At 57.1% G+C, this 26,073-nt stretch overlaps 1 protein-coding gene across 1 annotated transcript in view; it reads left to right on the top strand.

The window, feature by feature from the left end:
- Nucleotides 1-26,073, top strand: part of LOC123649817 (phospholysine phosphohistidine inorganic pyrophosphate phosphatase) — a 101,425-nt gene that overhangs the window by 32,764 nt on the left and 42,588 nt on the right. Inside the window, exon 6 of the mRNA XM_045568015.1 lies at nucleotides 5,638-5,729. Within this exon, the coding sequence (XP_045423971.1) occupies nucleotides 5,638-5,729 (92 nt within the window). The remainder of the gene's footprint in view (nucleotides 1-5,637; nucleotides 5,730-26,073) is intronic.

Raw genomic sequence — 26,073 nt, 5'->3', positions numbered from 1 at the left:
CAGTGGGTCCAAAACTGACGGGAGTTTTAGGAACGTCCAGCGCTGAAGTTGTCTTTGTGATGTGCGTTGGTCATAGGTGCCCATAAAACCTTGTGGCTTAGGTTTCTTTAAGATGTATTCCCTCCTGAAAGCTTTGTTAGGAGATTTTATTTTCTTCTCCTTAAAACAGAAGTATTTTTTATCTGATTATGAAATAACTCATTAAAGGAGATAGGAAAAATTCAGAAAAATACAAGAAAAAAAAAACGTTCATTATTCCATTAGCCTAGAATAACACAAATTATGCTTAATGTTTCTAATTGTTTTGTGTCTATATGTACATTTGTAACACAAAATTGGGATAATCCTGTCTCTGCTATTTGAAATGTTAATTTTCCCCTCAATATTCTATTGGAAACTATCTTTTGTGCTTATTTAAGCACTTTTTAAAAAAAAAATTTTTGTCACTGTATAGTATTCTGTCCTTCGGACTACTAGAATGTTCTTTACCATTTCCCTATTATTGGACATTAGGTTGCTTCCAAACTCCCTCTTGTACAAAACCCTGAGGAGCAATCTTGTGTGTCTGTCCTCTCGTGCATTTCTACAGAGACCCTAGAGAGAGGTACCAGGGGTGCCATGGGCCATGACGCACACTGTGTATTTCTCTTTCAGAAAGGTTGTGTCCATTCACCTTCCTCACCAGCTGTGTATACGGGTGTTCGTTTTTCACATCTTTACCAACACCATTATTTCTTGCTTTTTTATTTTTTTAAATTTTTATTTATTTATTTATTTATTTATTTATTTTCTGAGACAGAGTCTTGCTCTGTTGCCTGGGCTAGAGTGCCGTGGCATCAGCCTAGCTCACAGCAACCTCAAACTCCTGGGCTCAAGCTATCCTCCTGCCTCAGCCTCCTGAGTAGCTGGGACTGCAGGTGCACATGACCATGCCTGGCTAATTTTTTCTATTTTGAGTAGAAACAGGGGCTCACTCTTGCTCAGGCTGGGCTCAAGCTCCTGACCTCAAGCAATCTTCCTGCCTCGGCCTCCCAGAGTGCTTGGATTACAGGCATGAACCACCACGACCTGCCTATTTCTTGCTTTTTTAAAAAGAGTGGTCTTTGAGTGTTGCTGTGTAAGTATTCCTTATGAATGTGTCAGACCGTGGTGGAAATCACTCATCAATGCACCGTCTCTGGGTGTCTGAGGGAGCCGGGTGCTTTTGGGCCTGAAGGCCAAAGGTCCAGGGCTCTTCCTAGGGCGAGAAGTCATCTCAAGGCCTCTCCCCGTGGGGCCTGTGCTCCTCGGAGCTGCAGTACAGACACTGAGCCCTGCTGTCCCTGCCTCCTGGCAGAGTCTTGGGGTAACTAAAACCTTCATGAAACGTGGAAGCTCTTTGGCACTGGGCGTTTGCACCCCAAACATCACTGCTGTTAGATGAGGCTCTTCTCCCAGCACCCAGGGTGGGGAGGAGGGTGGCAGGAGGACGGTGGTTTAGGAGGATGAATGAATCTGCTTTGGGCACCAAACCAGAAACCCGCCTCAGTGACTGTGGCGCCTCCCCCTGGCTGTCTGGGTTCCGGGGGGGTCTGACCTTTCGGTTTGTGTCTCCGTCTGCCCTCCACCATGTGACAGACAGAAGGGAAGCGAAACCCAGGCCTGACAGGTAGCGTTTTTATTTCCCCTGACAGCACACCTCTTGACCTCTATCTTCTTGCCAGTGATTTTTTAAATCCTAAATGATTTGGCAATAATTGCTCCTTCTTGCACGCTTATTGCCCTTCACCGACAGTAAACCTGTGAGCTCCCCGGGGTCCTGCACGCACTGCCGTCTGCGGAGCCCACAGGCTGGCCCAGGCAGGCATCGCTGCTCCGGGCGCCCGGCGCCGGCCCCCCACCTGCTCCCACGCTCACGCACGGCTCCGGGACTGCGGAATGCAGGCGGCAGAGCCACAGCTGCCGTTCCCTGGATGAGAGCTCTTCCTCCGGGGACCAGATTCCTCTGGTTCCATCTCACGGGCTACCTCCACAGAAGTCCCAGCCCAGGAGGTCCTGAGAGTCTTATTCTGAGAAGGAAGAGTTTCTGCTGTCTAGCTGTGTGTGTGTGTGTGTGCACACGCAAGATTTTATTTTCCCCAGAAGCATGGAACATGTCAGGCATGACATGAAGTATTTGGAAGACCTGTTCCATGTCCAAGGAACTTCCTAGTAAGATGGCCCCGGAGCCTTTGGCAGACGTGGACGTGGTCCTCAGTTGGAACGCTGAATGTTCAAAGGCTGACCCACGGATTCAGGACGGCGCCTTGAGAAGGACAAAGTGTTAAATAGCATCTAAGGCAGGGGCCCATGGCTGGCACAGGCACCTGAGGCCAGGAGCCGCGTGAGTTGCCCGCACAACCCTCGCTTCGCGTGACCTTTGGTGTCACCTGTATGTGTGCAGCAGACTCGGTGCTGGTCCCACTGCAGGGAACACACGGTGCCGCTGGCTGTTTCTTCCTCGGTCATCTGATGGTTTCCAAACAGCCAGTTTGAGAGACACAGAAGCACATTTGGATTTGGCAGTGTTTTCCCGAACATCAGTCATTCTGGAAAAAACAATTCCAGTTTTTACCATATCTGGGTACGTGCCACTGGCCCTGTTACTTAGTGTTTCTTTCAACTGACTCACTTTTTAAAAAATAAATGTATTTTAAAAGGAACTTTTGATCACTACTATAAATGGAAAACCAGAATCCCTCATTTACCATAATAGATGAATCTAAAACTGAATACCATAGGATTACATTAAAGTGTATGTCCTTGTTCTACCTAGAGCCAAATAGTGTGTCACCAGTATACACAACATGCCTTGGAAACCAGGAGTAGCTGCAGGAAAGATCAGAGAAAATTAGTTTGAAAAGTGTGAAGTGCAGACTATTTGCTAGGAAGAAATGCAGTTTTATTTCCAGTTCCTCTTGTCTTGCAGTGGGCTTGTGGCTACTAGCAACTGGCAGAGGTCCCAGCCTTGGCAGCCATGGGTCACCTCCTGCGAGCTTTCTCCTGGTGCCACCGTGCCCTGCCGCTTCTCCGATAGAGGCCCCTCTGCCTCGGTTTGAGTATGATCTTGGGAGGAGCCTGTGCAGTTATTAGAGGAGCTTCCTGTTTAGCTGAAGCTGCCTCCCTGGCCTCTGGGTGGCACCAGCTCTGTTGTCCTTTTCCTTGGCTCCTCTCGGTTCCTGTCATTTGAAGGCCTATTCAGGAGATGTTTCCAAGGACAGCTGCTTAGGCTTATTCACATGTGCTTTTTGGAATTCATTGCCTGGCTCTCCCTGGTGAATGGCGGGTAAATGGGTAGTTAGCACAAGTGTGGTGTCACCTGCTGGGATGGCTTCTTCCCTCCCCTGTACCCCCTAACCTAGTTGATCCATGTTGCTCTTCAGAAACCTCACCTCCTCCAGGAAGCCTTGACCACCACCAAGCCCACGAGGTCAGCCTCGCAGCCTCCTGTGCTTCCTCACAGGATGTGATCATGTGTCTGTGAAACTACCTGATAAATGTGTTCTTGCACTTGCTGTCAGCTCCACAAGGGCAGGGCCGTGTGTGTCTCACTCACGTTGTGTACCAGTTGCCTGGCCCGGCACCTGGCCCTACAGGGCTCTGTACAAAGGTGCTGAGTGACTGGAGCAGAGAGTGCCTGTCGTGAGTCCCATGGACTGTCCCCGACACGAGTAGCTTAGGAGTTTCCGCAACAAAACATTTCGTAGTATTTATTTTTCCTTCTTAACGTGTTTAGATAACTAATAGGTCCAGGTGCCGTGCTAGATGCTTCCCTTGGATGACTTGATGTAAACACCACACCAGTTACACCCATTTTACAGGTGGAAGTGGAGGCGTGCCTCTTTTTCTTTTATCTTTTATTTTTCTCCTTAACTTTTTGAACATAAGGAATGCAGTTAGAACTGATTTAATGCTCTTGTCTGCTAATTCTCACATCTGTGTCAGTTCTGGCTCAGATTTGATTGATTTTTCTCCTCATTATGTGTGATATTTTCCTTCTTGGCATGTCTGATAATTTTTTCTGTTTATGTAAGTTAAATTATGTGCAAACAGTTTGATCCTTCCAGATCTTGCTTTTAAGATTTTGGTTGCAGCAGCAGAGCAGGGTTTGGCCTAGGACTAATTATTCCCTGCTACTGAAGCAAGCTGCTGCCGAGATGCCGCCCAGTGCCTGAGGCCTGGGGACCCCCAGCCTCCTGGTGGGAACACATTCCATCCTGTGCAAGGGGTGGGCACTGTCCTCTCTAACTTTTTGTGTGGTTCTTGCCCAGGCCTCGGGAGTTTGCTCCCCGACGGGTGCTGGTCAGTGGACTGCTGAACGCTTGAGGGGACCCTCTGGGTATCTCCACAGTCCTTCTCCCTGCGGCCCCTCCTCCCTGGTACGCCGTCCTGTGAGCTCTGGCTGCCTCGGCCTCCCCAGAATCTCAGTTCTGTCTCCTCCATTCAGGGGGTCTCCTGGGGTCCCCCTGGATTTCCCCTCTGCATTAGCCAGCCGAGACTGTCGTAACACAACACCACAGACTGGGTGTCTTAAACGACAGAAATTTATTTTCTCACAGTTCCGGAGGCTGGAAGTCTGAGCTCAGTGCTGGCCCGTTCAGTTTCTGGTGAGGACTCTCTTCCTGGCTTGCAGACGGCTGCCTGCTTGCTGTGTCCCCACATGGCCATGCCCCTGTGCTCGGGCAGAGAGAACAGGCGCTGGTGTCTCTTCCTCTGGGAAGGACGCCAGTCCTAGCAGATCGGGGCCCCTCCCCCCTGACTTCATTTACTCTTAATTATCTCCCTACACGTCCTGTATCCAAATACAGTTGCACTGGGGGTTAAGGCTTCAACATAGGAACTTGGGGAGAGACACGCTTCAGTCCATAGCACCCTCCCTGCACCCCTGGTCTGGGAGCTCTGAAGGCAGTGAGCGGAGGGCAGTCGCAGGGCTCAGCTCGCCTGTGTCCTGTGTCTAGAAACCACTGTCCTTTGATGCTTGTTGTCCAGTGTCTTGAAACTGTGCTTTCATAGGGTTTGTCTGGTTTTCTGGTTGTTTCAAGTGGGAGAGTATATCCTAGAGGCTGCTTTTTAAAATGATATGCAGGCTGTGAGCACCTCCTCTGTGTGTGTGTGTGTGTGTGTGTGTGTGTGTGTGTGTATGTTATTTTGTGTTTTACAGGCAATACTTTCACTATTGAAAGCAAAACCTATATAAAGCAAAACTCACAAAGATTTGCCAGAGATTTACTTAGTTTTCATAGAACCAAGGGTTGGCAGATAACCTGGCTATTAACAGAGTGTTTAGGATCAGGTGGAATTTAGCCTATGTTCCCGCAGAGGTGAGGCAGCGTCAGCACCCTGCACGTCCCTGGGCCACCAAATCATTTTGACGTCTGCTGATTGATTTCAAATGGCACAAATATGTGCGGTTCAGAGCCGTGGCCCATGGGGGCAGTGTGAGATATATTCAAGGTGGGTTGACTTTTAATCAATATGATGACAATATTATCTTGTTTAATTTGTATGATGGTGGTTTTAAACATCAAATCAAGCAGTTTATTATGTCAAAAAAGATGAAGGGGCACAGGAGTGAAATTCTCCTGGAATCGTTTCTGAGCATATTTCACTCCGTGACAGGCCGTCATGATTGGGGACGATATCGTGGGTGATGTCGGCGGTGCCCAGCGGTGTGGAATGAGAGGCCTGCAGGTGCGGACCGGGAAGTTCAGGTCAGTGCCGGGCTGGGTTCCTTTGCCCACCTTCCTTCCTGGGGGTGACCATGTTCTCGTTTTGTTTTGTTTTCCAAAATAAAGGGGGGCTGTTATTTCCAAATCTAAGAGCAGTGTGTGGGCTTCCGCTACCTTGTCTGTAACTGACCTCTAAGGATGGGGCTGGCTGGTCTTTTGTAGGAGACAGTGGTAGGTTAGAGTGGCTTTCGATACCGGGTCCACGTTTTGAAACGGTGTGTAGTGTGGAGAAAATAAGCAAAGGCTCTGTCCACGCCGCCTGCCGGGGTGTCAGGCACAATCTTGGCACCGGGTTAGATGCTGCAGCGCACGTTGCAGTTCGGGGCACTCGGTCCCTCTGGTCAGCCCCCCGCCTCCTTTTGTTCCACCCTTTCCATTCTGTGGGACACAGAGAGCAGGTGGTTGGTTAGGATGCTTTGGAACTGAGCCTCCATCTCAAGAAGAAACTTGGGTTTTATTTGCCGGGTCCGAAGTCTGCCTGGTCTCAAGCCGGTCACCTGTCAGGTGTCAGACACTTCAGGGCGTGTGGAGGTGTCCCGTGGTGACCAGAATCTGGCTCTCTCGGCTGTTGAGAGTACCTGAGATGCCAGAGTGTTGTCCTGTCTTATTCTAGATGATTTCGATTGTGGTCATTCAGAGAAAGTTCGATTTCCAGGATGCCGGGGAGACTTAGTTAAAACATGGTTACCCAGTGGTGCTTGGATTTGAGGGATGGGGAAGACCAGCTACATTTGTCCTGAGCAATCTGCTTGGACAGGATCAGAGAAGATAGATTAAGGGGCCTGACTCTCGCACTGAAGTTTCTCTCCCATGTGGATGACCCTAGGGACCTGTGGGTTTGGGGCTCATAGGTGAACACAGGTGAGTGAAGAAGTCTCAGCACACCCGGGCTCCAGGATTGGGAAGCCCAGTGCCTTCCAGCCACTTCTAGGACCTTCCAGGCTTGGAGGTACCTGTGAAGCCCCTGACATGCCCGAAATATGGACCTTCCTTCTTCCCAGGCCCACAAAGGAGAGTTTCCTGGGTTGCTTACATCCCTGGGGAGTGAGGGACACCTCACCCACAAACTGCAGCAACATTCTTTCCAAGAGGCCATCCAGGGGCTCCGAGGTCCCCAATTCCCCGTCCACCCAAAGTTGCAGAGCCTGGTCCTGCTGTTGCTCCCAGGCGAGGGGCTCCTTGCTGAACAGCAGACCTCGGTGCCTTCCAGCCGATGCCCAGTGCTGCCTGGTGTCGGCCGTCAGGAGCCCAGCCCAGTGCCTGGCACATGCATCACTGACCAACAAGCTTGTGACAGACACCCCCTTGTTTGGAAACGCAGTTCTATGGGTCCCAGAAGGTGAAGACTGAGAACTGCTAGGTTTTGTGCACAGGGCTTTTGCTGGTTTCTTGCGGGAGAAACATTTTTTCTGTCCCTAGTGCCACTTCATTTGAGGTTTTTCTGGCCAGCCTGTACCAGGTGCCCTCATGGAGCTGGGAAGGCACCGGTCTTGCTCCAGGCCCTAAGTGTGCCTCTAGGCCGCTGAGCATCGGAACAAGGTCCCACACACAGTTGGGAAGTCTGAGAAAGAGGGTGGGTGTGGGGGAGGCTGCACCCGCCTTGCGCCACCAATGGTTGGTCTTTGCAGATTCCAGTTGCCCGTGTGCCGTTTAAGGAAAAGTATCCTGGGGACATCCCCATGCCCCGCCTCTCAGAGAGAGAAACTCCGTCAGCAATTTGCCAAATCCTTCCAGATACCTTCTCTGTGCAAACATATTGCTAATGTTTTCTTGTTTTCTTTTTACAAAGACAGGATTGTTATTTTGCAGCCTGCCTTTTTCTTGAGCACTGTTTTATGGAGTTATCCATCCTGGTTGGAAAAGATGGTTACCCTATATGTTCCTGAAGGCATTTAAGATTTCAGATCCTTTAATTTGTTTGCAAGGATGCAAATCTGCTTTTGTGAACATGCAAGTCAGAGGAGGAAGAGTGTTAGCTCAGTTAAGGTGGGGACTGAGGCCAGGAGTTGGGGTGGGGGAGGCCACAGGGGCAGAAAAGGAGGTGGGGCTCCCGGTATGTACGTCGTGTGTGTTAGAGGGATGGAGATCTTTCAGCTGTTGGCTACAAGCCGCAGGGGGCTGAGCACTTGCAGTGCGGCTGGTCCACATTGCCGTGTGCCGGAAGTTGCAGAGACTGAATGGGGAGAACAGATTGTAAAAGAGTCTGAGTCATGTTTTTATATGGACCGCATGTTGAAATGCTGAAATTTCATATTAATTTCACTTGTTTATTTTAATTTCTGTTGACTTGGCTCCTAGAAAATGTTAGCTGGCCTCTGCGGCCTGGTGTTGGTGGCCCCGGGGGTTGGCAGCCACCCTCATCTCTGCACCGCCCCCTTCTCCCTCCAGATGGCACTCTGGGCGCACAGACGCACCCTGAGGGGCGCGGGGCAGCTGAGCCTGGGCTCTCTGGGCCTTCATGGGCCCCGCTGAGTTGAGGGCTGTGTTGGGACTGGAAGTCCCTCTGTGGTGCTCCCTACAGAGGTGTGGCCAGCTCGGGGGCGGTGAGCAGCCTCTGGGTTTCCCGCTGGCTGTGCTCAGGGTACCTCTCTGCCAGGGCCTTCTGGTTTTGCATCCACCCCCAACACACGTGCACACACCCGTGCACTTGTGCAACACATGACTGTGTTTGTGAGGCTGTCAGGAGTCAGAGAGGCCGAGGAGGTTCTGGGAGTGTGGGGTTTGGTCGCTCATTGGCTGTGAGCTCTCCCTGTCACCCATGGTGTATCCATTCCTTGTGCTTCTACTTTTATCACAAAATGTCCCAAAGACAAGAGTGAAGCCTCATGGTTGGGCGAGATCGCAGGGTGGCTTGGCTCAGGAAATGGGCCTCACACGTTTCGCAGGACCTGCACCCCGGGAAGGCTCAGTCCCTTGTCCTGGAGCTCTGCCCGGCAGGGCTACCCAGAGCCCTACACGGAGACACACAAAGCTTTCTTTTCATACCTGCTCTGTTTGGAAGTCCAGCCCAGCCAGGGTGCGGCCCTCACCTGGCTGGCAGGTAAAGGCTGTTTGGGCATTCTCCCGCCACCCTGTCTCCAGCGCGCCAGGCGCAGTGGGCATGCTGGGCTGCCTCTCCAGGCTCCTCGAGGTCTCCCCCAACCACGGAGCGTTCCTGCCCCCCAGGCCCTGGACAGGGGTGTCTCCTCCATGGGGGGCCCTGTGCCTGTTGGTGGCAAATCCTCATGGTCAGTCACAGTGAGTCCTGGAGACCCAGAGGGTGCTGGCTGCCCCACTGGGAGGGCCCTTTTCAGATGAGACGGCTAGAGCCTTGCCCAAAGCCACCGGGTGAAGTTCCGCAGAGGCCAGACTGGAGCCGCCGTGCCTACCCGCTGGGCGGGTGCTTTTGCCTCCACTTTTTCCTACTGGGAACATCCTGCCCTTGTGGTCAAATTCTACAGCGGAGCCTCGGCAGCTACACGGCCCCAGCCTCACTGCAGGGCCCAGGCAGGGCCCTGTGGTTGAATGCCAGGGGCTCAGCTGGGCAGCTGTTGCCCTGCTCCCAGGCGCAGGCCTCATCTACCCTGGGGGCGGGGGCTGGGCTGGGACCCTGTGCCCTCCCATTCTGGCAAATGCAGGGAAGGGACATTCTGCCAGTTCCAAGGTGCCTTCTGTTTCCAGTGGAGGAGGAACCGCTGTCAGCACATCTAAAACAGACCCTGCCTACCTCTCTTTATCCCCACCTGAACCCTCCTCCCAGGGACCTGCCAGAAACTGCCGTGTCACCCTTCCCAGTCCCCCCTCACTCCCATTCCTTGATGCACAAATCTAAGGTGTCACTGCTTGAAAAGCCCCGACGCTAGTTACGGAGTTGCCGTGTAAATAAACCAGTTACACGTCGCTCACGTTGGATCTTAGTGTTTACTCAAGGTTGGAAGATGTTTTATGAGCCCAGAATGTTCTTGACAAACAGTTTGCCTACTGAGGGGAAGTTTCCTGGACTGCAATTCCAGATGTCCTGCAAGTCCCCTCCTAGCTGGGGTTCAGGTGCTCCATTTGCTCCTGACCTCAGGTAGCACCTCGGTGACCCTGGTCCCCACCTTGGGCACAGTCATTCTGGGTATGCTGTGCTGTTCCATGTGCTCTGCTTCCTTCAGCGGTGGGGCGGGGTGTTGCCTGATCTGACCTTTATTTAATGGGATCGTATGCAGGTACTGGTGGCTGTGTGTCCCCTGTGGTGTGAACACACCTTTCTCTGCCCACCCCTCGGAGGGAGCATGTGGGTGGGTCCCGGTTTGCCATTCTGTACAGGCTTCCTGGAATGATCTAGTCCGTGTCTCCTGGCCGCGTGGCACGAGCCCTGCTGGGGCAGATCTACGCACAGGTGGCAGGGCTGGGTCACGGAAGATGCGTATGTTCACCTTGACCAGACAGTGGCAGACAGGTTCACACCCCACCATGGTGGACCAGACCGCGGTTGTGCCGCATCCCAGCCATCACCCGGCTGCTCTGGGGGAGGGGCTTGTGCTCTTCCCAGCTTCGGTCTTAAAGGGTCTCACGGCATTGGCAGCACCTGGCAGTCCGGTCCACCGGGATCCTGGGTGGCACAAGAGACTGGGGAGGAGGCCCAAAGGGCCCCGGGGTGCAGAGGCCTGTGTGATGAGGTCAGTGGGACCCCCTGGCTCAGGGGGTGAAGGTGGGATTTCCAGGGGCAGACACCCCATCTTTGCCCCGCCCTGCCTGGCCTTGTCTGGTTTGCGCGGACTCAGCTTCCTCCTCGTCAGTTTCCCTGCCCTCTGATGGCAGGTGGGTGAGGAAGGGCTCTCAGGTGGAGGCGGGGAGGTGGCCTCCTCCAGACCTGGAGGTCACCCAGAAGGTAGGACCCATGCAGGCAGCCTCCCAGCCCCAGGAATTTGCCTCTTGGGAACCTGCAGGTAACTTGGGGGTCCTGGAAGGTTCTGGAGTGGTGGGATGGGGATTGAAGAAGGGTTCAGCAGGGGACTCCAATCCCACTGGAGCCACCGGTACATTCTAGCAGTCGCTCAACAAACATCCCATGGTGTGTGCTCTGGGCCTGCTGCTCACATTTGCACCTCTTCCCCTGAGACACCCGTCAAGGAGTGTCGTGCTACGCTGAGCCGGTGGGAAGCTAACAACAGGGTGGTGCCTCAGGGAGGGCGTCCCACGCGCCGGGCCAGTGCAGGTCACACACATCTGACTTCGGCTCACCTAAACCCCACAATGGCCTGGGGAAGCTGCCCCTCTTCTTACCCTCACAATATAGATGTGAAAGTGGAAGCTCAGAGAAGTGGAGTAACTTGCCCAAGGCCACACAGCCTGCCAGTGTCAGAGTCGGGATTCGAATCCTGCTCTGCCTAATCCACACTCTAAGGCCTGTGCCCCTGAACACTCTCACACGACTCCCAATTGGCTAAGTCTCACTGGAGCTCTGAGCAAGGCCAGGGCCTCACTGTACAAGAGTGGCCAGTGTGGGGCTCATCGGGCTGGTGAGGTCCTGTGCCGCCCTCTTAGTCCCCCGCCACACTCACACATGACCCTGCACTTGGCCCTGCCGCTGGGCTGGACTTACGCAGGCCTGGTGCGGGGGGCTTCTGACCCAGGGCAGGCCCAGAAGTTGGCTGTTTGACCTGAGGGCCGGGTCAAACAAAGGCAACTGAAGGCAACTCCAGGCTCACCTTGCTGGGCCCAGGCCAGCCCGGACTCGTCCCATGAGGCCAGTGCAGGCCCACCTCCCTGGGGCCACCCAAGAGGACACCCCCACCACCAGGGAGGGAGGAGGCCGGTGAAGACCCGAGAGCGCTGGGCCGGGGCCAGTGTCCGCCAGGACCCGCTGCTTCCTGCGGATCCCTGAGGATGCGCATCCGGCCTTCTCGCGTGTCCTTCAGATTCTTCCTCTCCCGGCTCCAGCATCTCCTCCTTGGCTTCGCCGGCTCTCAGGGTGGGCTTTCATTTCCTCTTCCTGCCGCTGCCTTCTGCTCGGGCCGCTAGAGGGCACCGTGCTGCCAGGTAGGGGCAGGCCGGGCGCTGCGGGAGCCACGGGACTGATGCTCGCCCAGGCCCCACAGTGTACACTCATGTGCTCACACACGGGGCCTGCTCACACCCCCGACCCTCCCAGACTCCACACCTGCCCCCACACCCTCGCGCCCCCTCTGCCTCTCGCCGCAAGCTGACCCTGTGGGCCCCACCTCCGAGAGCTGGGGGCTGCTGCAGCCAGGCCTCCCCCAGCCTGCCCATCCCTCGAGGCTGTGACCCTCTCCCCACCCCTTGTGGTCGCAGGTGAGAGGTGCGGAGAGCACCTGGTGCCCAGGGCCAAGGGCTGCGGTCGGAGAGGCTCCTGCAGCCCCGGGTCCCAGGGCCTAAAGCGGGTGGCGTGGCCACAGCAGCCTCGCCAGCCCTTCCCCTTGCCCAGCTGGCACCTTCTCGGGGGTTCCCCCACTCTGGGCATGGAGGGCCTCCCTGCATTCCCTGTGAGCCCAGGACAGGCAGGTCCCTCCCTCCCTGTCCTTCCTCAGCCTGTGTGGTCCTGCCAGGTCTTCAAGGCCTTCCCCGATGCTGGAATGCCAGAGTCCTCCCAACCCGAGGGGCCTTAGGAGATCCACTGGCTCCCTGCCTCAAGGTCATGGGGTAAACCCCGTGCAAGCTGGGGTGCGCTGTGTGCCCAGAACACGCTCTCACCTCCACAGAGTTCCCACAGCCTTCTTATTTTCAAACCATTTCTAAGATTTCCAGAATAGAAAGAAATTCCATGTGCCCTTCCCAGAGATGACCCTGTTCAGTTTCCGCCAAGTATTCCGTGAACTGCTCCAGAGAGAGGAAGACCCAGGCCAGGGCCAGGCGGCTCTGCGGTCGTCTCTGAACCCACGCCGGGGCCTTCCCTGCTTTGCTCCGCACTCGCAGATCCGCAGTTTGGAAGGTCACAGGCAGTCGTCGTGCCTGACGTTCCGTCGTGATGTGACCCCGGTTCCCATTTGGGGCCAGAATTGCACAGAGGTGACGCTGTGCTCTCAGTGCGTCGTAGGGGGAGGGCCGTGACATCAGCTCCCAGCACGGCGATGTTGACTCCGACCACGCGATTGAGATGGTGGCCACGTGCAGTTAGGCTTTTCCCCCTTTGTGACTGCGACTTCGCGACTTCGCAAGACCCTGTTCTTCATCCTGTTTTCATCCGCTAGTTTTGGCGTCCATCAGTGTTTCTGGTTTGAATTAACTACCTCTGTGATGCTTGCCAGATAATTCCATCCCTCCTCCTCATACTCATTATCGGCTTTCTACGTTAGGGAAGAATCTTTTCTTCTCCCCATTCATTTAGGTACACCAGCGTGGGCTCAGGGATTCCGATTTAACTCAATGGTTATCATCTGTTACTGTGATCATTTGGAGGCTTGAATGGTCCCGACGCTGCCCCTGGCACCTCCCAGCTGGCCCTGTGTCCTCGGATACGTCCTTACCATTCATTGAGCTTTTCCTCGCTTCCTGGCACAAAAAGATGGTTCAGGTTCATCTTGTTCTGGCTTTACCTGGGCCTGGAGTCGGTCATTTCTCTGGGGAGCTTCATTCCTTCCATGCAAAGTGCTGCTTAGAACCTAAGCCCAGGGTGTGAGATGTTCTTACGTTGCCTCTGGGTGTCGCTGCGTCGGGCTCTCCCAGGGGACAGAGGTGGGGAAGACGCACGCGCATGTTCGAGTGACACATGCACCTCTGGATCTGCTGAGCTCATGCAGGCCTCTGTGCTGCGCAGCGCGAGGCTTCCTTCCAGCCTTGGCCTCTGCACATTTGCACTTTGCTCCCCAACAGGGAGAAAGCTGGCTCTCGTCGTTCCCCTCTTTCTACGTGCTTGCTGGCCCCTGTATACGGCCGGTCTCTGACCCTGCAGGAGATGGACACTCTGCGTTTGTTACACTGAGTAACAAGCACCTCCCCCATTGGAAGAAGCCTTTTTAGCTTCCCAGGCTGTTTCCCCTTTGTCTCATCCGAGCCTTGTGGGTGGGCGGAGAAAGTCTCTGTTTCTGGGGCAGCAGCTGACTCACCCAGGGTCACTGAGCTGGTCAGGCTGTGGCAGGACAGTTGCCAGCATGTCCGTCCCAGCTGCCCTGTGGCCCCTGTGGAAGCTTCGCCCCATGGTGGCCAAGTGTCCAGGGGAAGGGACGCCTGCTGCTGTGGTGGGGCCCGTGCTCTGGGGACAAGAGGAAGGGGCCTGGGGTGGGGGCCCTTTGCTGCACCCAAGCCCCTCGAGGCTCCAGGGTGTGACAAGAAGTGAGAGGCCCAGGGATGCCCACGGTTTGGGCCGTTCTCATTTTAGGACAGAGGCCTCTCGCGGTAGACGGGGTGGCCCCTGTGGCAGACTGGCCTCCCCGTACCTCCGATGCCGGGAGCTCGGCACCCAGAGACGGATGCAGGATCCTCCACACTGCGGCAGGCAGAGGTTTCGCCTTTAGTTTCTTTTTGACTCTCCTGTGTCTGTGACACTGTACAGAGAGCCGACGGCAGGAAGGGGGCAGCAGTGGCCCGTCAGAGGCCTGGCAGCTCTGGCCTGACCGGCCAGGGGCAGAGGATGAGATCTCAGACCCACCCGCTAACCAGCGTGTGACCTGAACGGGCCACGCCACCTCTCCGTGCTCTGTCCCCTTTCTGTACCGGTGGGTGATGTCAGGGGGTCCTGGGTGCTGCGCGGGTCCTCCCCGCTGTGCCCGGCCTGTCCCGCGAGCTCTCCCAGGGGTTTGGGAGAGCGTCGGTGAGGCCAGACCTCCCCAGGCCAGCGCTGCCAGGGACATGGCTGTGGCTGACACGGGCTGGGAAGATGTCCTTGACCTGCCTGTAGAAAGTGGCAGTTAGGCCTAATAAATAGTTCCAGGCCTGAGGAAAGGAAAGACCTTCACGGAATCGGGTTTCTCAGGTGCCCAGGACTCCATCTGCAGCATTCCTCCGTAGGAAACCTTTCCCCCGGGGAACTGGGGGGACCAGAGTGGTGCTTCGGGACCCCTGTCCCCAGTTCAGCCAGAGCAGCTCTTTCGTCCCTTTCGGGATTCCTTGCAAGGCTCCACTGGGCCGGGTGGAAGGTTCTGCTGCTTCAGTGACTTGCAGCAGGTTTGAGGAGCCCTGATCTCTGCCCTTCCCCAGATGAGGAAGCTGCGGCGGAGGCAGGCCTGTCGGTTAGTGGCTGGCGCTGGCACCAGGTCCCCGGCCCTCCCCGCCCCTCCCTGTGCCTGCAGCCCCACCCCGCAGTCAGAGGGGCTCGGGCCTGTCCTTTGGCTTATTCCCGAGTGTCCTGCCCAGAGGCTGTGTGGCTCACAGGGCTGCTGTGTCTGGGGGCTGGAGGTCATTTCTTGTTTTGTTCAGCCAAGAGGAGAAGACAGGGTTAACCGACTTGGAACCCACCCGTAAAGAGGAAGCATCAGTGTTTCCACATGCAGTAGTTTAAAATAAATTCCCGTTCAGCCCCTCCGAGCCAACCCAGGCAGATCCTGCTGGGCCGGATGGAGCACACAGGCTCCCGGGTTGGGCTGCTGTCCCTGCTGGTCTCACTGCAGCCTGCGGGAGCCCCCCGTCCTGGCAGGGCGGGGGCAGGCCGTGGGCAGGCCAAGGCTTCGGGCTCCAGGGGACTGTGCTGGTGGGGCCCAGTGTCCCTGCTATGTGTCCCGGAGCCAAAGTAGAACCTCCCCGAGGGTTCTGTGAGCCAGCCGGCCGGCGAGGCTGCAAGGTTGGGGCGGAGAGTGCTGTTGCCACTTTGGAGGGACCTCCCGAAGGCAGGAAGTGGGACAGGCCCCAGTTGGCAGAAGACTTCTGGGAACCTGAGTAATTTCAAACATATTCATGGATCCGAGGAGGACCGGTTTGAATAAGGGATCTTGGTGGGTCATGTCAGAGGCTGTGGGCTGTCCCTTTGCTGCCGAGAGATGAAGGGGACGATCGAGAACCTGGGCACCTGGATCGTGGACCTGGCCCTGCTGGGCCCCGCCAGCTTGCTCAGGCGCCCTGACCTCTCTGGGAATAAAAATAATACATACAACGCGTATAAAATATAGACAAAAATAATTGCCATCTTTTTAGAATAATCTAGTACTTAGAATGTGCCAGGAGCCATACAAGCACTTTTTCTCCTTTATGCAACAAGCCTATAAGGTAAATAAAGTTGTCTCTGGGTTTAAAGTAAAGAATTGGAGACTCAGAGACCTTCAGTAACAACCTGGTGGACCCAGGAGTCAAACCGACTCCAGAGGCCCTGCCTGCAGCCCCTGCTCAGCTCACCTAGCCTCAGTTTCCTCAGCTGCCCTGGCCACCTCCCGGCTGCCATGAGAGGTCCTGGAAACATGGTACTCGTGGGGTTCCCTGGGGACCCAGCGAGCTGTTGGGGTGTCAGAGCTCTGCCCACGTGGCAGGGCTCCTCCTTGCCGGAAGCGAGGACCCGGTGGCTCAGAGAGTGGGCACAGGTGGGCCCAGCCCGGGGGAGGTTGTGCAGCCGGGCAATGCGGGGAGGCCAGGCCCTATGGGAGGCTCTCGGCACCAGCGGAGCCGCTTCTGCCTCGCTGCCCAGCCCTCAGCCTGCAGCAGGGTCCATGAGCCCAGAACTTCCGAAAGCCCTTCCGCAGCCCCGCCGAGAAGTGCTGTCCACAGGCAGTGCGCCCTTGAGAGGCACCATGTCCACTCTGTTCTCACCCACCACACTGCCCCCACTTCATAGATGAGGAAACTGAGGCCAGAGAGCCAGGTGGCCAGCATGAGAGCAGCCCCAGGAGCCGGGGTCCCCATTTCCTGCTCCTGTGGGCCCCATTTCAGTCCCAGGCTGACGTTACCTGAGACTTTGGAGTTCTAGCTGGGGGTGAGCAATTTAGGCCTCGCCGTAAATAAACACTTCTGGGCTCTTTTTGCCTTATTATAAATGTATGTGGGTTTGCGCCCCCAGCATGTGCCACTGCAGAGCCCGTGGGTGTGCCCAGGGCAGGGTCAGTGGGGACAATGGTGTGGGCAGGGCCCACATGTGAGGATGTGGCCAAGTGGCCACGGTGGACGGACGAGAAGACCTTCCGAGGGCCTGGTGGTGTGGTGTGCCTGCCCCGCCCTGCGCTCTGCCGGATCCCTGGTCTGAGGCGCTGCCATCCCAGTTCCCCTTCCCGGAGCAGCCCAGCCACCTGCTGGGCCCACCTGCGCACGCAGCCGCTCTCCCGGGGTCTGTCGGCCTCCCTGGGCCTGCCCAGCTCCCAGGTTTGCTCCTGCCTCCACGGTCTCCTGGTGCCTTCTCCCACCCCACGGGAATGTTTTGTGTGAGGAAAAGACAGGCCCGATGCCATGGTGCTTCCAGCAGCTTCTCCAGGGCAGGGGGCTGCTGGCTCTGTGCTGCTCCGGCCTGTGCCGGCCAAGGACGATGTGGGGGACAGGCCCCCTCCCGGCGGCCAGGCGGCCCCTGCCGCTGTGGCCTTGCACGCAGAGGGCCGGGCACCGCCCTGGACCGTGCAGCTGCCTGCAGGGTTTGCCCCCAAGTTTGCCCACTAAGATCCGGAAGAGACGTCAATGATGGAAGTTATGTTGGCAGACATTCCATTTGTTCAGAGACTCAGGTGGCTCGAGGACCCCAGGAATTGCCTAGATTCTTCCCTCCCACCCCACTGTACAGAAGAGTGAGACCCAGATAAGTTTCTGACTTGCCCAGATGACGCAGCTGCTTAGAAACGCGTGAAGCGCCGGCCTGGGTTTGTGAAGCAGCCCAGGCTCTTGCCGCCGCTCGGCTCGTGCGGCCCAGGCGTGGCGGAGGAAGGAAGCGCTTCCTGAGAGGCTTGCGCTGCCTCCCACGACATTTCAAGGCACTTCATTTCTCAAAATGCTGGAAGGATTGGGTTATTTTTATCCCGGCCTCCTGGGATTGGAGCATAAGTTGCAGGAACTCAGGCAGATGGACTTCAAGTGTCGAGTGGTTACTCGGGGCCTCTTTCCGGGGGCACTGGATGCCGTGAGGACATGTGGGATGCCCCGAGCCATACGGGGGCCCCCAGCTTTTCCCCGTGACCTGTCTTCCACCAGGAACCCACAGTGACCCCCCCACCCTGAGTTCTGCAGCACGGGTTGGTAACAGCAGCATAGCTCTGAGTCACTCGCTGAGTTCATGTCCTGCTTGAGGCACTTCAGGCCTCAGTTTCCTCATCTTTACAATGGACTTAGTAAAAGTACCTACCGCCTGGGGCTGGGGGGACTAGGAGGGCATATCTAGACTAGAAGGGGCTGGCGGGCAGGGGCCTGCGGGCCGCAGGGAGAACCCGCTTCTCCGCAGGCCCCTCGGCGGCTGCACCGGCCGCTCCGCTGCGGCTCTCGAGTCCTGCCGGGCTCTGGCCACGGGCCTGGGCTCCAGACCTCCCGGGAGTTGGAGCCAGAGGAGCCTGGGTTCACTTGCCCGTCAGGCGCGGAGACACAGTGCCCGGGGCCCGTGATACCTTAAGGGGCTTGGGAAAAATTTTTAATCTCTTTTAAATTAGAAGGAAAAAGTCTCCAGAAAGTTTAGGGCCAAAGAAAATGTTTTAATGTTTTTTTCTCACATCAGAAATAAATACTATTTTTAAGGCCCACGAAAATCTATTAAATTATTTAACTTTTTTTTATGGAGGAAGGGGCCCTGAAATCAGAGTTGCCTTGGGCACCGGGGGTGGCCCGGCGAGAGCACACCTGAGTCCCAGAGTGGGACATACTCTGAGCCACCCAGCGTGGGGAGGGACTGGGAGACAGCATGGTGGGCCACCCAGCCGGCAGGCCCTTGTCTGAAGGGTGAACAGGAGAGAAAACGTCCCCGTTGCAGCTCGGGCAGCACAAGTCTCCGTCCTCCCAGACTCTGCTCTGCCGGCTGGGGCCGAGGTCGTGAGCCGTGTGGCTGCTGCTTCCTGTGCGGCCCTGGCTGGGGTGGGCTGGATGAACGCCCCGGAGGGACAGAGTCTGGGGGGAGACACTGCCTGACCTCCCGACCACGGACACCCCTGGGCGCCCCTGGTGAGCCGGAGACCTCATTGCCCTACACTTGGGTTTCCCCATCCCAGAGCTGTCATTCCAGCAGGGACAAAGCAGGCGCCAGGTGGCCATGACTGCCGTGATGCTGCTCGCTGGGAACTGCAGAGACGCCTGGGAAGGTGGAGTCTGTGAGCTCCGCAAGGACCGAGGCTTTGGAGCCTCGGAACAGGGAGTCTGTCCTGGGCTCAGGGCCCGTCTCTAATGGAGCATCTGGGTCCACTAGCTCCGGTGCCACTGGCCACTCAGGATCCAGCTGCCCGTAGAGACGGGGGCTGGGCTTTACCTTGCATTTCTCAGATGCCATGTGGAGCGTTCCTGGGGCCCGTCTGGGCCCAGCACAGCAGCCCACAGAGAGGCCATTTCTACCCGTAAGATTCCATCAATCCTTCCAGTTTTTGTGTTTTTGACTGTGCCTCCAATTTTTTTGTTTTGACAATTAATGCAATTTTTTCTAATTGTGTAACAAATGCATGTCCTCTTTGGAAAATATAGAAAAGCACAAAGAAAATAATCCACAATCTCACCTCCCAGTGGGCACCACAGTTAGCATTTTGTTCTGCCTGTTTCTTTAAAGAGCACAAAAGGCATACTAAATGTAATTATTTGTAATTATTTGTAAAGTGTGGTTTTGGAGTTAAGATCATACCCAAAGAGTCGCTTGTGTCTTGCCACAGTCCTCTCCTGCGCGTGTGAATCTCGGAGCCACGGCACCCTCTCCTCCCAGCCCAGCCTGGTGACAGCAGTGGGGTGACCCTATGAGGTCCGAGGCTGAAAGCCAAGCAGAGCCAGAAGGGCTGGGGGCTCTTCCTCAGGGGTGTGACATGGGGACTGGGAGCTCACTGGGTTGCTGTCCTCTCTCCGCCAAGCTGGTGGGAAGACCCTCCATATAGGAGGGTGGAGGGGGGTGCGGGGTCTGTAGGGGCAGAGTCGCCTGCACCATGGGGTGGAGGGGACGTGCCGAGGACCCTGGGTCCCACCTGCCTGTTTATGACCGTGCCCGGCTGCTGCGGGGCAGGGCGGGAGGGTTGTTTAGTGCCTCCTGTCACCCGGGCCGTGCTAGGTGCTGTACACATTGTGCCATTTGATGGGTGGCACATGTTTACCAAAGGCCTGTGCTGGGCCCCTGCCAGCTCTGGGCTGTGCCTGCTCGATGTCAGCTCATGTTATTGGCTAAATAACCAGACAGTGAATTATCTTGGTGGGTAGGGCGGGTCTCTCTCTGCCTCCGCCCAGCCTGGTCCTCAGCATCACCTCCCCTGTTGTCCCCCACCTTGCCGCGCTCCGTCTTGCTGTTTGCTCACACAAATATCTAGTTTTTCATATTGTTTCATATCATTATAGATACAAGAATAGCACAGTTAGAATTTTGTATTGTACATTTTACTTAACATTACACCACAAATATGCTTCTATCTGACCATGGGCTTTTAATTTTTCCCACACCTACTCCCCGTCCTCTCTCCTACCCCCACTCCCACCCGGGACTCATCCCCGTTAACCTTCTCGGCTTCTCTGTGCACACGCAACTCCACGCACGGGGGCATCTTGTTTGTTTTCTAAAAGTGGATCATCCTGGGATTGTTTGCACCTTGCTTGTCTCACTTCTCGGTACACACGGGACAACACTCCCAGTCCCTGGCAAAGCGCTGTCACGCTCTGTGACGGCTGCACTCTGTGACAGCTGCATGTTCCTCCATCAGTGGAGGTTTGAACACACAGATGGGCCGATGGGTCCAAACGGTGCCGCCTGTAGTCCCAGGTCCCCGGTAGACTGAGGGGGGAGGACCAGAGGCTGGGTTTGAAGCCGGGCGGAGTTACTGCCTCGTGGGGCACTCTGGGGTGAACAGGGCCTCTCTGAGCCTCGCTCTTATCTGTAAATGGGGATAGTAACGCCTGCTCGTTGAGCATCAAATGAGGATCACATCAAAGGAAGTGTCTGTGAGGCACCTGGCGTGGCCACCAGTGGCCATGAGAATGACTCTGGCCTTGCAGGGACTGGGTGGCACAGACGCCCTGACCATGGCATGCAGGGCCGACGGGCCAGGCTTCCGGCCGCTGCCGGATCTCAGAGGCCTGGGGTTGGAGAACACTAAGGACTGCTGGGCCAGGCTTGTTATTGCAAATGGACTCCTCTTCTCTGCGTGCCTACAGGCTGGGCTCGAACGCCGCTGGTGATGGGGGCTCATTCCTTGCCAAGGGAGCCTGGTCTGCTGTTGGCACGGTCACCTCCATACCCTCTGCCTTCAGGCAGCTGCAGGGCAGGGGCTCACGGGTGACCCTGCCGTGGTTGTCGAGCCATGACCCTCGCTTGAGGATGATTGTCCCCTGCGTCCCCCCCACAAGGCAAACCCTTCCTGTGGCTGTCGGGGAAGAGGACCCATGCTCCTCTGCTCCCACACCACCCCCCACGCCCACCCGCCCTGCCCTGCGGCACTGGGCTCAAAGTTAGCGCATCTGCTTTTGTTTCTTCCTATAATTTCCGAAAACATGTGTGGTGGGAGGAGGGTGTGGAGTGTTTCATGTGCGGGGAGGTTTGGCTGCGATGCTGTGGGAGGCGGCCACCGAAGGGCACAGCCGCAGCATGTTTGTGTGCACAGGGTCCCTCCCTTCCTGTCCTGCCAGTGGACGTGTGCGCAGTGCGAGAGGACGTGTGCACAGTGCGAGAGGACGTGTGCGCAGTGCGAGAGGACGTGTGCGCAGTGTGAGTGGACGTGTGCGCAGTGCGAGAGGACGTGTGCGCAGTGCGAGAGGACGTGTGCGCAGTGCGAGTGGACGTGTGCAAAGTGTGAGTGGACATGTGCGCAGTGCGAGAGGACGTGTGCGCAGTGCGAGTGGACGTGTGCGCAGTGCGAGAGGACGTGTGCAAAGTGCGAGAGGACGTGTGCAAAGTGTGAGTGGACGTGTGCGCAGTGCGAGAGGACGTGTGCGCAGTGCGAGTGGACGTGTGTGCAGTGCGAGAGGACGTGTGCGCAGTGTGAGAGGACCGAGAGGACGTGTGCGCAGTGCGAGAGGACGTGTGCGCAGTGGGAGTGGACGTGTGCGCAGTGCGAGAGGACGTGTGCGCAGTGCGAGTGGACGTGTGCGCAGTGCGAGAGGACGTGAAGTGTGAGTGGACGTGTGCGCAGTGCGAGAGGACGTGTGCGCAGTGCGAGTGGACGTGTGCGCAGTGCGAGTGGACGTGTGCGCAGTGCGAGAGGACGTGTGCGCAGTGCGAGTGGACGTGTGTGCAGTGGGAGTGGACGTGTGTGCAGCGGGAGTGGACGTGTGCACAAAGGTGTGTGCACAAGTGCCCCCCGTGCCTCTCCCCACCTTGGCCGCTCGTGGAGAAGACAGGCTCCCCTCCAGGCGGTGGTTCTGGGTTGGGGGCAGGGAGGGGCCCAGCTGGTCCACGGAGGCCCGAGACCACCGAGCCCTCCTGCCCTCAACCCTTCTGCCTCCGCTGTGCCCCTAGGGTAATGCCCACGCTCTGCAGCAGGGACCGACTCTGTACCCACTGAGGGGCTGGTCAGGCGGTGGTCTGGAGCCCAGCTCTGGAGCCTGCAGCCTGGGTGCAGATCCCCAGTCCACCGAGTCACAACCTTGCCATCTTGGGCAAGTGACTCAGCCTCTGTGCCTCTGATTCTCCGTAGCCATCTGTAAGATGGGGCCATCAGAGCCACTGCCTCCCACGTGTGTCCATCATCCTCGTCACCACCGGCATCAGCACCGGCGTCTCCATGAAGCCGGGGTTCCTGGGAGGCACCCCAACCCCAGCCTCGCCACCTCCCTGCCTCAGAGAGGCCCTATCCACTGCCCCTTGGTGTCATATCCGCCATCAGCGAGCCCCTCCACCCCCCACCTCTCCAGACCCCATCCTGTGCCCACCCTGACCCCGAGTACCTCTCCCCTGGGCTCCGGTGGGTTCTCATTTTGCACACAGTGGAGGGGCGAGGTCCCCACCCCTCACTCTTCCTTTGCCAATTCTGGGGCCCTCAGGGGGAGGCTGGTGTGGTGGGGGGTGAGGGGCAGGTGCTGGGAAGCCAGCCCTGAGATTCAGGACGTAGGAGCCCAGAGTGGGGAAGGGCAGGGTCCCCGGGACGGGCTCCCAGTGGAGCGGGGCTGCTACTTCCAGCCTGGCCTCCCTTCGTGGCCAGCTTTCTGACAGTGGTGGCACCAGGGGCCCCCTCAGACCTGTCACACGCCTCCCCACTGACTGCGGGCCTTCCTGTCCTCTCCCCTGCTCCACTTGTCGCCCATCCACGCTCCGAATCGGGTGAGTTCCCGGCACTCCATCCCGTCTGGTCGGAAGGGCCCGGGGCATGGCAGGGCCTGTTGCTCGGGCTCCCCCTGCCCTCCTGCCCTCCAGCCTCCCCAACCCTGGAAAGTGGGTTAATGCCGCCCTCCCCCCAGAGACCAGGGGAGAAAGCCACCTCTGCCCGGAGGGGCCGTGAGAGCGTGAGTAAGGGTCTGCTGGGTGTCCTGGTCTCCTTGAGGGGAAGGGGCTGAGTGGGCACAGCTCTTAATCCTGCCCCTGGGCTGGGCCCGCCGCCCGCCCCTGCAGTCCTTCCTAAATCGCGCTTAGACGGACTGGACCACCCTCCCTCCAAACTCCCCAAAGCCCCCAGCCTGTGTGAAGCCCTGAGCCTGGCAACGTGTCAGTAGCCTGACCCTGGAGGAGCAGGACGGTCTCTGCTAATTTATGTGCTATAGGTTTGGGGTTTAATTGGAGCGCAATTGTAATCCATATGCCTGTTAAAGTAATTACACTTATAAACCTAATATAATCCATAGATCAATGGGTTCAGAGCTAATTAAGGCGACCGTAATTAACATTTACAAAAAACCTTGCAATTACTGGAATATCCTTTAAGCTGGCCTTCCGAGCTGCTAATGAGCACCGCGCAGCGCCCCGCGGCTGCCTGGCGCTCCTTTATTCTGCACACGGGGGCCTCGGGGGCCTCGATGTGGGGGTCAGCGCCTGCTGTTGGCACCCCGGGGCTCCGAGACGGCACCCGGCTGATGAGTGGCAGCACCACGGGAGGCCAGATCCTGTGACTCGGCTGTCCCCAGCGCTCAGCTGATTTTCCGGCTCAGTGGGCTCAGCCTGACGAAGGGGACCCTGGAGAAAGGGAGTGGGAAATCCACACGCTGAACTAGGGCGAAACCGAGTGGGGTTCTCGTGTGGGGGGATGTGGAGCTTTCGCCCCTAGCCTCAGGTGAGTCACCTGTAGCCCTGCCCACCACCTGCACCTGCAGCCGGGCTACACCTGTGCTCTCGCTGCCCTGGGCTGATGTGGGTGGGGAGGGGGCTGCCCTGACAGCTGAAGCAAAGGGCCAGGGTTGTCCCTGTGCCCGGACTGTCCCTGTCCCTGTATGTTGCATGGCTCCCAGCGATATTGTCACCTTTGCAAGCTGCACAGGGCCCCCAGGGCAGCCCACTACCCCGTCTCGAGGCGGAGACAAGTGGCAGCCCCAGCGGGAGTATCCACGCCATCGCTGACCGCAGGCTGAACGGTTATCTGCCCTTTTCCTGCTCCCGGAGGGACCGGGACCTCCTGTTCTTGCAGCGCCATCCTCTGGGAGCCAGGTGCTCCTTCAGACAGCACCACGTGCATCAGTGGTGAGGGACTCCAGCGCAGATATTAACAGATGGGGACCCTGAGCCTGGGTGGGGAAGGAGTGTGTGGGGCTGCCTGGGTTCAGATCCTATTCGGCCACTTACAGCTGCGGTGACCTTGGTCAGGTAGGAGGTTTTTAACCTCTTTAAGGACTCAGTTTCTCTTACTATAACAGGGATTGGCAATTAAATAATGTGTATAAAGTGCTTAGCGTAGTGCCTGGTACACAGTAAGCACTCAATTAATACTGCTGCTACCGTCCTTGTCATTTTTATCATTGACAGCCCTTGAGGAGTTGAAGGGGGCAGAGCCAGGTGGGGGTGGGGCCAGGTGGGGTGGGGCCAGGAGGGGCGGGGCCAAGCGAGCTGTTCCTGGGGCCAGGTGGGCTGTTCCCCCGGCGCCCACACCCAACGCTGACCCCTGGGTCCAGTGTTATCTGGGGTCCCATGGCTTGCTTTACCCCCAACGTATTTTCTACACACTTTCCCATCTCTGGGCCTCAGGGTCTCTCCGAAGACCTCAGCTCTGGCAGGAATTTCCAGAAGGGTTAGATTCTCTCCTGGAGGAATGAGGCAGATGTGTACAGGTTGCTTCTTGGGAACCAGGGGGTTGGTCAAGAGCAGCACATGCATGTCAGGGGAGAAAATGTCAAATCGTAACGGCTTCATTTAGTGAGCACCTGCTGTGTGCTGGGCTCCGGCTGCACACCACACAGACATGATTTACTGACTCCCAACCATAGCTACACGCGGCTGGCATTTTAGTCCCATTTTACAGGTCAGGAAACTGAGGCTCAGAGAGGCTGAATCATCGGTCTAAGTTTGTCTGGCAAGGGCACGGCCAGGCCAGGATGTGAACCCAGCCATTCTCAAGGCCACTGTGCTCTTTCCCTCCAAGGGGAGCCCCTGCCTCTGGCTCTCTTCCCAGGTGGGCTGGTGGGGCTGGGTGAGGGGCGAGTGTGCCACCATTCCTCTGCCCTGAGAGTGGAGAGCAGACAGCGCTGGGCTCCAGGGGCAGGTGCCCGGGGCGAGCTCCGTGCTGGACCAAAGGGAGGGGCCCGCAGTAGGCAGTGGGAGGCCACCCTCTCCAGGGGAAAACGAGGACTGCAGTCTAGAGCCCCTAGGGTGGGCTGGGGTGTCTGCCAGGCACAGCTCCTCACTGGAGGACCCAGCAGGGGCAGGAGGGCACCCACAGAGAGGCCTTACAGGGCCTGGCCTGTGCCACATGCCCAGAGCCCAGTGGGGTCCTTGTGCGTCAGCACTTTGCCCCATTCCCCACCCACCGCCCAACTCCTACCTGCGTCTCCTCTCCCTTGGCCTCCCACTGCCTGGGGAGGGCCCCCAGCTGCGAGGCCACCGTGGGGCAGGTCCCCTTTCCCCACACAGGGCAGCTACAGGGCAGGCCTCATTGCTGTCCTCCTGCACTGCCTGTCGTCCAGGGCCTGAGTATCACCATTTCTATATTTTATCCAGTTTTCTAGTTGCTTTAAGGCAGGAGAATCATCCTATCATGACCGTAGGCCTCTATTTTTAAAAAATTTTCAATATAATCATTTGCATTTTTTCCTATTGGTAACAAAACCACTGACATTATTGGGCTTTTGTTCCAGGCCCAGCTCTGCCCCAAGCTGTTCCCCTGTGTTACTTTGCTGAACCCGCACATCGAGTCTCACAGGCCATTATCCCCCCTTCAGATTAGCGAAGTTGCTGGGCTGAGGCCACACGGCCAGGACACAGTGACAC

Source organism: Lemur catta, chromosome 14, assembly GCF_020740605.2.
Source record: "Lemur catta isolate mLemCat1 chromosome 14, mLemCat1.pri, whole genome shotgun sequence".
NCBI lineage: Eukaryota > Metazoa > Chordata > Mammalia > Primates > Lemuridae > Lemur > Lemur catta.
Note: the sequence above shows the minus strand (reverse complement) of the source record. Positions and strands in the feature narration are given on the sequence as shown.